General features: G+C 47.9%; 1 protein-coding gene across 1 annotated transcript in view; it reads right to left on the reverse strand.

Moving 5' to 3' along the window:
• NOC2L (nucleolar complex associated 2 homolog (S. cerevisiae)) overlaps positions 1-12,624 on the reverse strand; it is a 55,620-nt gene that overhangs the window by 14,373 nt on the left and 28,623 nt on the right. The window contains exons 15-16 of the mRNA XM_010577534.1: positions 9,372-9,515; positions 3,315-3,428 (exon numbers count right to left, since the gene is read on the reverse strand). Coding sequence (XP_010575836.1) covers positions 3,315-3,428; positions 9,372-9,515 — 258 coding nt within the window. The remainder of the gene's footprint in view (positions 1-3,314; positions 3,429-9,371; positions 9,516-12,624) is intronic.

Consider the following 12,624-nt stretch of genomic DNA (forward strand, 5'->3'; position numbering starts at 1 on the left):
TCGTGGGGCAGGGGAGCTGCTAGGGTGAAAACATTTTCCTTAGCCCCTATCAGTTCTGATGGACAAGAGAGCCTCATGCTTCACTCCTCTTATTTGTTCCAGCATACAACTTTGTGGAGGGTGGGAGGGCAGAGGGAAATGCTCCAGAAATACTGATTCAGTGAGAGGCTCCAGAAATGAACCACAAAGGTCTCAGAAGCTGAAATAGATCAGCAGCTATGCTTCTAACCCAGCATTAGGGTGTGATCACAGACACAGTCCCCATATCTGATCCCTTTCAGTTTATACATTCCTTGCCTCAGCCAGGTCATGCTGCCATCCCAGCCTTGGGGAGAAGCACCTATGGCTGAGCCGACTCTGGAAATCTCCCAGTCACAGGCAGCACCTTTGGGCCTTTTCTGTGCCAAGAGCCATGCTACCTGCAGAGCCCCTGTTTGGCAGCATTGGTAGCTATCACTCTGCAGCAACAGCAGCAGTTAAACAGGAGTCCAGCACTGCCTAACCAGGAAATAGTTGAGGCTGAAAGCGTCACAAACAGAAGCAGAAACCCAGTTTTGACAGCAAACAACTGCTGCATCAACTGCCCAGCTCCCTGTTGGTTAGTCCTGTTTTCCATGACCCTGGTCACTGTTACTCCTCAGCAGCAGTAAATGAAATGCAAAAATCATCCAAGGGCTTATTCTCCCCTCCTCACACTTCCTGAGCATGGGATGTTTCCATGGAACACATCATTTAGTAGGTTTAAAGTGGAAATGGAGCTGTGTTTGAGAAAATGTCTCATGTACATGATGTGGAACAGTCTTCCCCAGTTTTCCAAACTTCTCTAATTCAAGGGAGCAAAAGAGAGGGACTTATCTCAACATTGTGAAAAATTTCTCCAGTGTCCTGTGGAGGGCACGTACAGCAGGGAACAGAGGCTGTTAGCTGGGCCTTCTTTATTTTCATACTGCCTAGGAAAAGTTCCCATTTCCAAAGGCAGCCTACAGTTTTGGGTGACATCAGTACTGGCTGAACTCAACCTGAGCATATTAAAGAGGACCTGGTGTTGAATCATGCTGAGTTGTGCTACCTCCAACTTTCTGAGACTCCACAGGAGTGCCTTCAAGATGGGCACCTCAAAATAAAGGCACCGCAAAACCCTACTAGCTGCAGAGTGATCACAAAGCAAAGGAATGAGACTTGTACTGAGCCACAGCTCACAGATACAGCCTGTGTTCATCACACAGTAGCAGTAAATTAGGTAATTTGGGGGCCGGTCTTTTAATCCCCAGCTAGAGGGTTACAATCTACTGAGTCTCACGAAGCCGATTAGTCTACATCCCATTAAAAACCATTGGGAAAAGCAAATGGAATGGGCAGACGGGGTCAGCGTTGTTATATAAGGCAAGCTGCAGCTCATAGCAGCTGAGAGCCAGGCTGATTTTTTCTGTTATTATTTTTCCCCCCAATTGCTGCTAATGGGACATGGATTTTCCCAGCCCTAATGGGCCTCATGGTGTTCACTCTCCTGCTGGGGCTCACAATGCGGCATCATTAAGCTAGCAGTCCCCACCGAGACAGACAACAGCCCCATTCACCAAGCAAAGATGCCAGGCAACCACAGGCCTTTCAGAAAGCTAAGTCCGAAGTCTTGTCTCTCTCTATGGTTTATCTGTTCAGCCCACTTTCTCCAAGAGAAAACAAGTCCCTGTCACTGCCCTTCGGACTTCCCCTCGTTTCAGAAGTCACGCTCTTGAGCCTTGCTATACAAAAGCAATCCCCCCTCAAGGGGAGGCCACCCCAAGGAGCTCCAGCTCCCCTCTTCCCTTTAACATGAGACCGGGGCTTGTCTCCACCGAGGGCTGATCTCCTCTCCCTTTGTGATAGCTGCTTCAGTACCAGGAAAGTGTCAGCTCACACCAGCAGGGCCAGTTTTGGGCAAGGGTTAGCCCCGCTCACAGCCATCACTTCTTGCTGTTTCTTAGTTCCACCCCCCAATTTCCTTTCTGCAAAGGCCACATTCTCCTGCTGGGTTTGCACCGAAAACAAGTGTGCTTTTTGTTCCCTCTGCACGGCTGCCCCAGGGAATTTCAGCCTCCTGTCCTTATCTCAGGCTGGTATATAATACTGAGCATTTCTAGGATCTCCCAGGTCGTCTACCACGGTCTGCGACTTGTCTCAGAGCCAATCATCCTCATGTCCCATCGATTATTTTAATTGTTCCCCACCATACGCTGGAGACACCAATTATATCTATTTCCTGCTCCCTGGCCAAGAGCCTAGCTCAGCCACTTTCATTGCATTAGCATCGAGACAGCTTTCCTTTAGACTCCTAACGTAAGCAAGCTCCCACCCCCACCTTCTGCATCCTGAAGTGCGGTGCCATGAGGAGTGGCCAAGGAGCCTTCCCTTGGGCAGGAGATGTGGGAAATGGCCGTCTGAGCACTTCTGTCCAGACAGCAAGTCCCACCTCACAACCAACCACCCCCACATGGGTGAAATAAGAAAATGCAAAACAGAACTCATCTCTGATATTCCCTTTGCTAAGAAGAGAGGCATCTTCCCCTCCTTACTTTCTTGCAAAGTTAGGTTTTAGCATGGCAATCCAGTCACATTCCGCAGAGCTGGAAAAAGGACTAAAGGCCTACAGGAGCTCAACCCGCTCTGCTTTTCTATCAAGAAAGCAATGTAATTTGCAAGAAATTATGTAAATTGCCCAAAGTAATGTGAGAAGGGCCATGAATGTGGGGATGAACACACAGAACAGGCACCGTGTGTACAGTCTAAACTTCAAAACTACATCACATGCTTGCTCCAAAAGTAACATCTACAGTAAGGCTATTGCCCCAGTTGCTCAGACACAATCGAATCTGTTACCCAACCTACCCCTGCCAGTACACACAATTGCTCGATCACTATTGTCTTCAGCTTCCTAGCCTTGAATTACAAAGGCAGCTGTACCAATGGGTCTTGAATGGCATGAACCTAAACAGGGACAGAGGGAAATTTACCCTAGTGCTACTTCACCCTGTCTCATCTATCCTCTATTAACTTGGGCAAATGAACAGGCTACAGGCAGAGGGGACAGATGTTGCTCCCAGAGATCCCAGCAAGACAAATCCATAGGGAGCTGAAGACACCAGCTAGGCTCCTGTCCAGCCATACTCATGCTCTGTCCAAGAATGCCCAGCCTACACACTCACACAGCTCAAGCCAATTTCAGCTCACACCAGTGGAGCTGGTTTTGACCAGCTACCATCCTATTGGCAGGACATGGCTCTCTTGCCTTCCCATGGCACAGATGTTGTCCAGCAAGTTAGGCATTTCATTCTTACTCTTTCTTTGCCGCTGATTTCCAGTTGTATCTCCTTCTCTCTTAGCTTCTTCCACTGAGTATAATACTTGGTCAGAGGTGTCCCTTCCTCTTTGACCTGCTTCTCCCATTGTTCCTGTGGAGAGAGGGGGTGCAAATTTAAGAAGGGTTTTCAAAGCAGTTTTCCAATACAACTTTGGCAAACTCGGGGAGTCAAGAGCAGAGGTTAAGACCCTTTCCCAAACCACCTTCTCCCAGCTTCTGGGTAGGAAACTGGCAACCATGACTAAGAATGCAAGCAGGACTAAGTGTGAATTCAGGCACAGCCATTTAAGCAACCACTGAGTCAGAAGTGGTGTGACTGACAACTCTCCTTAGGTAAAACAATGCTGGGCACTACAGGGAAATCAAAGAAAGCCAAAAGATGAAATGGACAGGTTGGCCAATGTAACAGCTTACTTATGCAATACCAAAGCACAGGATGCCAATGGTGCTGAAGGACAGCATAAAGTTCTCATAAAGGAGCATCTATGTGGTGGTGCATAAGATTCTTTAGCTTATGGAAGATCACCAAGTTTTCCCAGCGTGGTGGCCCGAAATGTGGGTTCCCAGATTCCTATTTCTCCCTCCTAGAAGAGGCCTGATTCTCAGATTTGCTAAGAATTCACAATGGACTCTCCTAAAATCAGCTTAATGCCTTCTGGGATCCACTGTTACTATCTTGGCCTTGAACATTCACTTCTACTCTAGCGAGAAGACACTGACACAGAAGTCAAGTCAGATGATGCAGCCTACTATAATGAAAAAGAAATTACTTCAACTGAAACCTGAAGGTAGGAATCAAAGGGACAGATCAGAGGATCTATCAGGACAAAATTTGTCCCCTGCTCCTTCAACAGAGGCATTTGATCATCTGCTCAGTTCTAGCTTTTTAATTCAGAAAAACCTCACACAAGCATTTACAAGAACAAGACCTAAGTACCAAAGATGTCTGACTGCCTGTTCCCCCTGTTCTACAGCCAAGTGTTTTATTTTTGAAACAAACATTCCCCTGCAGCGTTTGGACTCATCCCAACCTTGAGAGAACAGAGCACGAAGAAGTGCCGAGCCTGTTTCCGCTGTCCAAGCAGGGAGAATAAGGAGGCGCAAACACCGTAAATGGTGGGAAGCAAATTAGATGGTTAAAAATTCTTTTACACTTCAATCGTTTGGCATGTTAGTGCTGAAAGGGAGGTGGTGTTATGTCATATTAAAATACATTCTCCTTAACCTGCCAACATCCCTTTAACTTAAAACCCACACAGAACTGTACCTGTTGACTGGATTACCACAGTGCCCAGAGGCTTTGCATTACCCCACAGTAAAAAGTCAATCTAATGTGAGCAGGAAGTCATGACATACAAGTAGGAAGTGAAACAGGCAAAGGAAGAAGGGAACAAGCAATGGAAACAAAGGTTAGCACAGATACACTCAAAGGTCAACACAGATCCAAAAAAGAGTATCCCGAATCCAGGGGCGAGAACAAATCCAGAGCTCTGTATGGGCAGCTGTATGTTCACAATGCTCCTGTTTGAGGGTGGGAACGAAAGGCCAGACCATTTTCACAGCAGAAAACACAGCAGCAGCTCAAATATTCTTCAGCAGATCTCAAATCAACTGCTTCTGGGGAGCTGAGCCCCAAAACTAGGGAGCCATGGTGTTGGCTGCAGCCTGTGAGCCAAGGCACAGGAAGAAGTTTGTTTAAAGAGCAGTGCTTGAACAAGAGAGAAAGAGCAGGTCTCCGCAATGGATAGCAGCACAGAGCTCCCAGCTTACACAAATAAGCAATACTCAGTATATACTGTGAAGTGAAATACATCAGTCTACGCCAGCTCTTGACTTGGCCCATCACTGGGAGGGATGTGGAGATGATCTGTGGTCTCTGCAGCTGGCACCAGGAGCTGAACTTTGGCAATTAAATGGCGACCAGCTTGTGTCACCTGCACTCTAATGGCGCAGAATCTATTTATGCATCCTGTAACAGGCGCTATCAATACTGCATCAAGCCAAACAGGCCCTTTCTGGTAATCACGGGTCCCAGACTCACAACCCCCACGGGACTGTTTGTAACACGGCTCCAGGTCTGCATGGCCGGAGCCTGCGTCTGCTCTCCGGTCTCCTCCCCGGCAGGCTGACTGAAAGCACAGCTGATGTACCGCCGACTCCAGCAGCACTCGCGAGCGGAGACGCCAGCCGGCAGACAGCACAGCTTTACCGTCGATCCGACCCACCACTACGGCAAGAGGAGTAATTCCCGAGGAGTACAAAGTCACCCCATTTATAGATCAGGCTCATATCAGGCTGCCAACTGTAATCAGGCAATTTGTTGATGCTGCTTGGTATAGACAAATTCTGAGAAAGACTCTTCTTACAGAGGGCAAAAGTCTATTTGTTCTGATACGGCTCTTTTGGTTTTAAACTGTGCTGGAATTCAGAGATAAAAGAGACCATTAAAATACTCCCATCTTTCCAGTCAGAACACCTCAACAGGAATTTTGAGAGAGTGGATGCCATCACACCCTTTAACCATTTGCAATTCTCCTTCTATTACTGCTTTTGCATCACTGTGCTGTCAGGCAACACCCAGCATGGATCAAGCCCACAGTGTTAGCACCTGCACAACTGTAACAAAGATCATCACCCACCCTCCAGAAAAACCTCCCATCTGAAATGTGAGATGGGGATGAATGCAGAAGATCTGGAAATCCCATGGAAATGAGGCAATGCTTTCCATCAGCTCATTCCCTCACTTCACATTTCATTAAGCGTGACAGCCTGCTGGGCTGCACTGTTCTTAAATGAAGGTTCCCCAGCTTGGCGCAAAGGTCTGCCTGGGAGCCACAGAGCTGTAACGCAGCCCAGCACACACTGCAGGTCCTTTTCTTTCCTTGCATTTTCCCCTGCCAATCCAGGGCCCATACTAGTGCAGACGAACCTAAAATCAGAGCTGCACACTATGCATTTGGATTCAACTTCAGCTGCAGGCTCCGCTTTTTTGGCTTCTCTCACAAAGACCTTAATTATTATAGTAACCTATTAGCATTGTACTCTCAAAAAAAGCACTGACTCTCAAATATTAACCCGCTTCTTACCAAAAAAAAAAAAAAAAGTTCTCAATCTTAAAATAACGTGGAAGAAGTCAGGCTAAACACATCTGGTGTGCCTATGCCTCCATACCACAGTTCCTGGGATGCAAGGAGGGATCCCTCCACAGTCGCTCCATGTTAAGTTAAACATTGCACCATCATGCTCCCCCCGCAGCACTAGGTTCAATCCCCAGGTTGTTTTTTCTTTAAAATTATATAATATAGACCCTTAGGTAAAACCCACCTTTCTAAAGCACACCCACTACTCTGCAACTCCCCCCAGGAAAGCTGCATTTCAGCATGTTGTCTGGAAGAATTAGCTCAGAATTTGGGCTCTGCTCCCTACAGTGGACCAGGCACAAATGCATGCATGTGAAAACCAGAGAGCATTTGCTTTCAATTGCTCTTGCTGGCAAGGGGGACACGCAAATACCTCCCCTTCCCTCACCCCCCCCCCTTCCCTTCCCTTTTCTGGCAGTGTTTGCTCGTGAGAAGTGCCAATGCCCCACATATCTTGGAGACAGCCTGGCAAACTCAACCCAGACTTCGAGGGACACTCCAAATCGTTCTGGGAAGCCCAGTCTCTGTGGGAGCTTTGGCCCTTCTTGGGAATCTACACCATCTGCTTGCAAAGGCAGAGGGGGAAAACACAGGGCCACCGGGGCACAAAAGATAAGCCTCTACGGGCTCTTCCACCCCATAGAAGTACTGAGTAGGCTGTTTCCTCTGCTCCCAGGAGCACTGATATCCCATTAACTGAAGGAAGAGAAAGGCTCCCTTCTCTCACAGGACACCACCACGGTGCAAAAATACAGCTTGCACGGGCAGTCCAGGCATCCTCCCCGAGCAGCACTTTACCCTGTTGCTCTAACCCTTTAAATGGCAAAACAGCCGTCTCCAAACAGGCTTGGCAAACCGGTGCCTGCTTCCTTTAACCAACCTCCCTTACTCAAGGCAGGCTGCCTGTTGCTGCCCCTCCAGAGCCAATCCGGCCTGATTCGTGCTACTCAGCCACCCAGATGTCCCTGGGAAAGCAAGTGCACCAATGTCAGCAAGGAGACATACAGGCAGCAAGATGTTAAAACCATCATTTAGTTCTTACACAAGGGACTACAGCCAGAGTTGCTGGGAAAAGCAGACAGTGGCAGAGTTGTTGGAAACCCTGTTTTATTTAGCCAATGACCTTCCCCAGCTCATCTGTTTCACGGAGAGCCCTAGAGGCCGAAATCTCTACCTCTGCAGAGTGGGTGGGTGGTCACAGCATTGCCCGCAAAAAGTACAAAACAACAAAACCCTAACCACTTCACTCCAGACGGGAAGTTAATTCCTTTAGCAAAAACAGTCCAACCCAGAATGGCATTTACAGAATCAAAGACTACTTAGTCACTTCAAACCCAGGTCCATCAACCCCTTAATCCCAGAATAGCACTGCTGCGTCCTGGCATTGATATGTCAGGATTTCAGTCCTGCAGTCGCTACCCCTTAGCGTCTGAAGACAAATTAGTCTGCACTGCAACTTCTGCTCCGTGCTCAGCTCCATGCCAACAGGTGGAGCTTTCAATGATGCAAGAACTCCAGACTTTCCAATGATACCATGTGGCCAGAGAGACCAGTCTGACCCATCAATTGCCTTGCAGACAGAGATATTTTTACCTCTCTCCTGCCAGGCAAAGAAGAATCAGACCCACTACTTCCTCTCACACTGAGAGGCATGCATGAACACACACAGTTCACCTGTTATCAGGCTTGCAAAGGCTGCTGTGCTAGATAAAAAGCAAAGATAAAATGTAAAATGTCCAACTCGAAGCTAACAACAAACAAAGCTTAATTAACAAGGCTACCTTCCATTTGGCTTCATTTACATAGGGCCTGGATTTCAAACACCTCAGAGTTTAGGTCAGGTCAACGGGTCTCCAAAGAAGCATGGAGCAAAGCAAAAGAAAAAAAAAGCTTCAAGCAAGGACAATGAAAGGAATGTCCTGACAATATGCTACACCATCCCTAGGAGGACCTGGCTCAGAGCAGGCAGACTCCTGGAGCAGGGGAAACAAGGAAAAAGGTAGCATCTCAGCCCGTTCGCCAGATGGCCAACTATTAGCTAACACGCCTTCTAATATACCGTTTTCTAGCTGTGCTACAGTTCACTTCCTAAGATAAGGGGGGGGAGGGGTCTCCATCATCACCTTAGTCACTCCTCTTTATCTCATCACTAAGGTAGAATCCTGACGTTTAACTCAACTGCTCCACAGGCGCTATGAGCCACCAAGAGTCACTGCAACTTTTCTAGGTGCCAACTGTGCTCAGCATTTTCTCAGCAGGCTGGATGCTTAGGCTGCAGACAGAAGAATGTAATAGCACCTCTCTTGAGAAGAAAATGCAGTGCCCAGGATGCTTGATTACTGTTCTTATGGCTCCTAACTGCCCTGATTCTATAGCTCTGTCTCCACAAGGGCCCAGGAAAACGGGGAAAGGTTTGTCTTAGGATCCTGAACTGCCACATAGCAGTCTGCCGATGCCTTGGTTCTACACTGCTGGAGACTAGTCTCGACAGACTAGGAGGAAACAACACACTTACAGAGGCAGCAGAATCCCTCTTATCGCTTTAGGCATGAACTGGCATGAACTATCAAGAATAGGATGATGAAAACAAAGAAACTTCTCAGAAAAGGAGATGCCCCAGCAAAGCAAGGCGCTTCTGTGCTTATGTGTGTGTTATAAATAATAGAAGGGTGTAATTTATGGACTGTGTTTTCCATGAGGCTCTTGGCTGCAGAGTTTTGCCAGCTATAGCATCAGAGCCCTGCCGAGTTCAGTTGTTTGTGAACATCTGCCCCACCCCACACACTCCCGTTTCCATGATCTCGTCGTCCCTCCTCCCTCTGCCACCCGCTCAACCCCAGCAGCCAGAGTCTGACTGTCTTTCCAGGAAGCCCAAATCGAAGTAGCAGACTCACCACAGACTCCCTGCTGGCCACGCCGAAGGTGGCTTTCTGACGCCTGCTGGCGATGTAGGCAGAATTTTCCTGCAGTTTCTCCAGGAGCTGCCGGATAGGCTTGCAGTAGTTGGCAATCTTGCATTCCTTCAGGAAAGATTTTAGCTGGGAGGAGGAAAAGGAGAGGAAGAATGAAAGCAACATAATAGTTTCCATAAACAGATCCCATCAGCAAAAAAACATTTCCCGCCCCCAGTGACAGACAGCATGGGGTGCCTTTTCCCTTCAGTTCATACCATACTCCAATGTATCATCCATATTCAGCCCTGGGGGTCCTGCCACTCCAGGCTGGGAGGATGCAAAGAGTTGCAGTGACAGGCCAGATGTTTGTACGCAACCCAGTGCGGGGGCCTTGCTCAAAAACAGCTCTTTGCACCCTCTAACACTACTTCTTTCTGAAAAAAAATGTGTCAGTGGAGTTCAAGCAACCAGCAGGAAAGAATTCTATGCTCACTGGGGCCTCAGCTCCTAGCTGCCATTATAGTTACAATATCCCTGTCTCCTGTTCCACCAAGTATTAAGAGGGACTGTGGACCAGATGCACGGAGACCAGGAATAACAGTGGATACTAGATGGCCAAAAACACAGGGAAGCCAGGATTAGAATGGGGAAAGGTGCCTGTGGGTTAAGACTGTAGAACACCAGCCAATACAGGAGTGGGAACACCAAATACAAGAGGCTGTGGATGAGACTGATGGCTGGGATTGAAGGCAGAGTTTGAGAAGAGACTTAAAATTGGGGTGGAAGTGTCTGCAGACTGGGAGTAAGGGTCTTTGGCATAGCTCGGTGGGAAAATTTGGTGCTGCTACAGCAGCAGAGCTGTGGGTCAGGACAGATGGCCATCTGCAGAGTCACATGGGGTGAAGTTTGCTTAGTGTCTGACTGTACCAACCCAACTCCATCTGGCACCACGGATTTTTCAAGGGCACAAACCCACACAGCCACCACACAAATATTCACAAAATAACCATCTCTGTGAACAACTTGTGCAGCATGCGCCTAGGCAATTCTTTCTTTTAGACCCAAGGCTTTATGTGTAACCCTCAGGACAAGAGCCAGTCTGCCAGGAAACCACAAACCCTACTGCTGCAAAGGGCAAGGACCATCCTACTCGCAGAGAATCTGCTCCTGCCCTCTTTCTGCACCCAAAGCACATTTCACTACTCTCAGACAATGAGACTTCATTGAAAACAGCACATTTTTGTGTTGTTTTCTTTTTTTATCTCAGTAGCCTTGTTTTCGAGCAAACCTCTTTTCTCCCCACCAGAGAAGATTTCCCCTCCTAATACAAACCGCCCTCCAACACCACTGCACTGTTCTGACACCTCCAGACTAAAAGCTGAGGCAGCAGTGGATACTTTTGATGACAGAAAGAGAGATGGGGGTGCCCAGATTGACTCATGGCTTGAATTCCAGTTTACAACACTGTCTCCTAACACTTTTCACCAACTCCAAGACAAGTCTCCGGAGTGCTGTCCAAATTCTGCAGGCCAAGCTCTTTGCTAGAGGCATATATATATACACACATACACGCACACAACACAGACACTTGATTTAGAGATCCAACAAGGCAAAAGAAAATGGTTAACCACAATGGAATCTTCACTTCAGCTGGGACCTGCAGATGCTATCATGATAGAGATAAAGTGTTTCTAGTCAGAAAATACAGTACTGCCTTCTCTACTTACAGCTTCAAATGTTCTGCCTCAAAAGACAGAGCTAAGGGAAGGAAGACGATGTCTCCCTCCTGTCAAGCCCACACGTTGACTTGATCTTACATGCCAAGTGGATAGGTATTAAATGTTAATCAAGAGGTGACAGTCACACCTAGCCCCTCTCTGTCAGGACACTGCTCTCCTGATGGGTATAATGCTGCAGGATCTGCTGTCTGCTACACACATGGAGAATGTCCCCCATTACCTAGCAGCAGGGGCTTCTCTTGTCCCTTTATGCCCAGCATACGCCCACCTGCCATCATACATCCAACTCAGAAAAATGGGAGTTAAAATGAACACCTTCCCCCCTTTCCACAAAGCATACAGCCCATCAAACAAGTACAAAGAAACCATCAGCAAAACTATTCTTCTGCTGGTGAAGCCTGTCCTACCTACCCCCCCCTTTCTAAAATACTTATTTTTTTATAGGTGCTGCATATTTATCTCCACTGAGAGATGCATTTGTCATTCGATTTATCTCACTTGATCCCCACAGCTGCAGCCCCAGATCCATTTCATCCGCTGCCACATACATTATCATTTTTCTTTCGTTGCAGAAGTGTCACCAGAAATCCTGCAAAATCTCAGGCTCTATCTCTGCAGTTTGGTGTTGTGTGTTCGCTCTCACAGCCGTATGCTTCATTTCTTCTCTCCCCCTCCTCTCTCCTACCCCTGCAATCCCTCACAGTCCCACCACTATCTGCCACAGATATTAACGAAATGTAATGAGATCTCAGTCCTGTGTTAAGAGGCAGGGAACACAACCAAGAAGGTAAAAGAAGATAGAGGAGGGAGAGAGAAAGGGACTCTGTGTATGCCTTTTTCCACTCTGCCAAATACAACAACCGTATCTTTCCAGAATAAAAGCAATCAGAACATACGCGTGCGTGTGTGTGTCATTAACATCTCACATTGGTTCCTAGCTAAGCAGCTCTGTGATTAGCGGGATTGATTCTGTCAAACTGCCAGCCTTAAACACCAATGGTTTATACCAGCAGAGACCACAGCAAAACCCCAGCTCCTCTTACTGTAAACGATGCAGAGAACTATAAATGATCTGAAGCAGCTGGGGGTGCGCGTGTGTTGCAGGGAACCCAAATTAAGCCCAATCCCCTACTCACAAAAAGCAGAGAGAATATTCAACTCGGGACAGAGAGCGAGCAGCAGGAGGAGTGGCTGCTGGCAAGGCAAACCGGCACCTCCTGCCCTTCTGTCTAGCTGCAAGCCATGCCTAGATCATGCCATCTCTTGCCTCCACCCAGCAGTACCTACCCCTTATCGATGTCTGCCCAGTTCTTCCCTTCAACCTCCCACCTCTGCTCTGTGATGCTTGTCAGGGCTCTAGAGGAGGGAAGAGGCAGTCTCTTCCAAGCATCCAGGCACACAGGCTCTGCACTCTGAGGTCCTCACCAGCCTGTGGAGGCAGTGACCGCCATAGGGTCATCCCAGCAGCTGGGCAGAACAGAAGCCTTTGAACTGTCTTCCGCCCCTCCTGGCTC

This window comes from Haliaeetus leucocephalus, unplaced genomic scaffold (genome assembly GCF_000737465.1).
Source record: "Haliaeetus leucocephalus isolate CR32 unplaced genomic scaffold, Haliaeetus_leucocephalus-4.0 Scaffold556, whole genome shotgun sequence".
NCBI lineage: Eukaryota > Metazoa > Chordata > Aves > Accipitriformes > Accipitridae > Haliaeetus > Haliaeetus leucocephalus.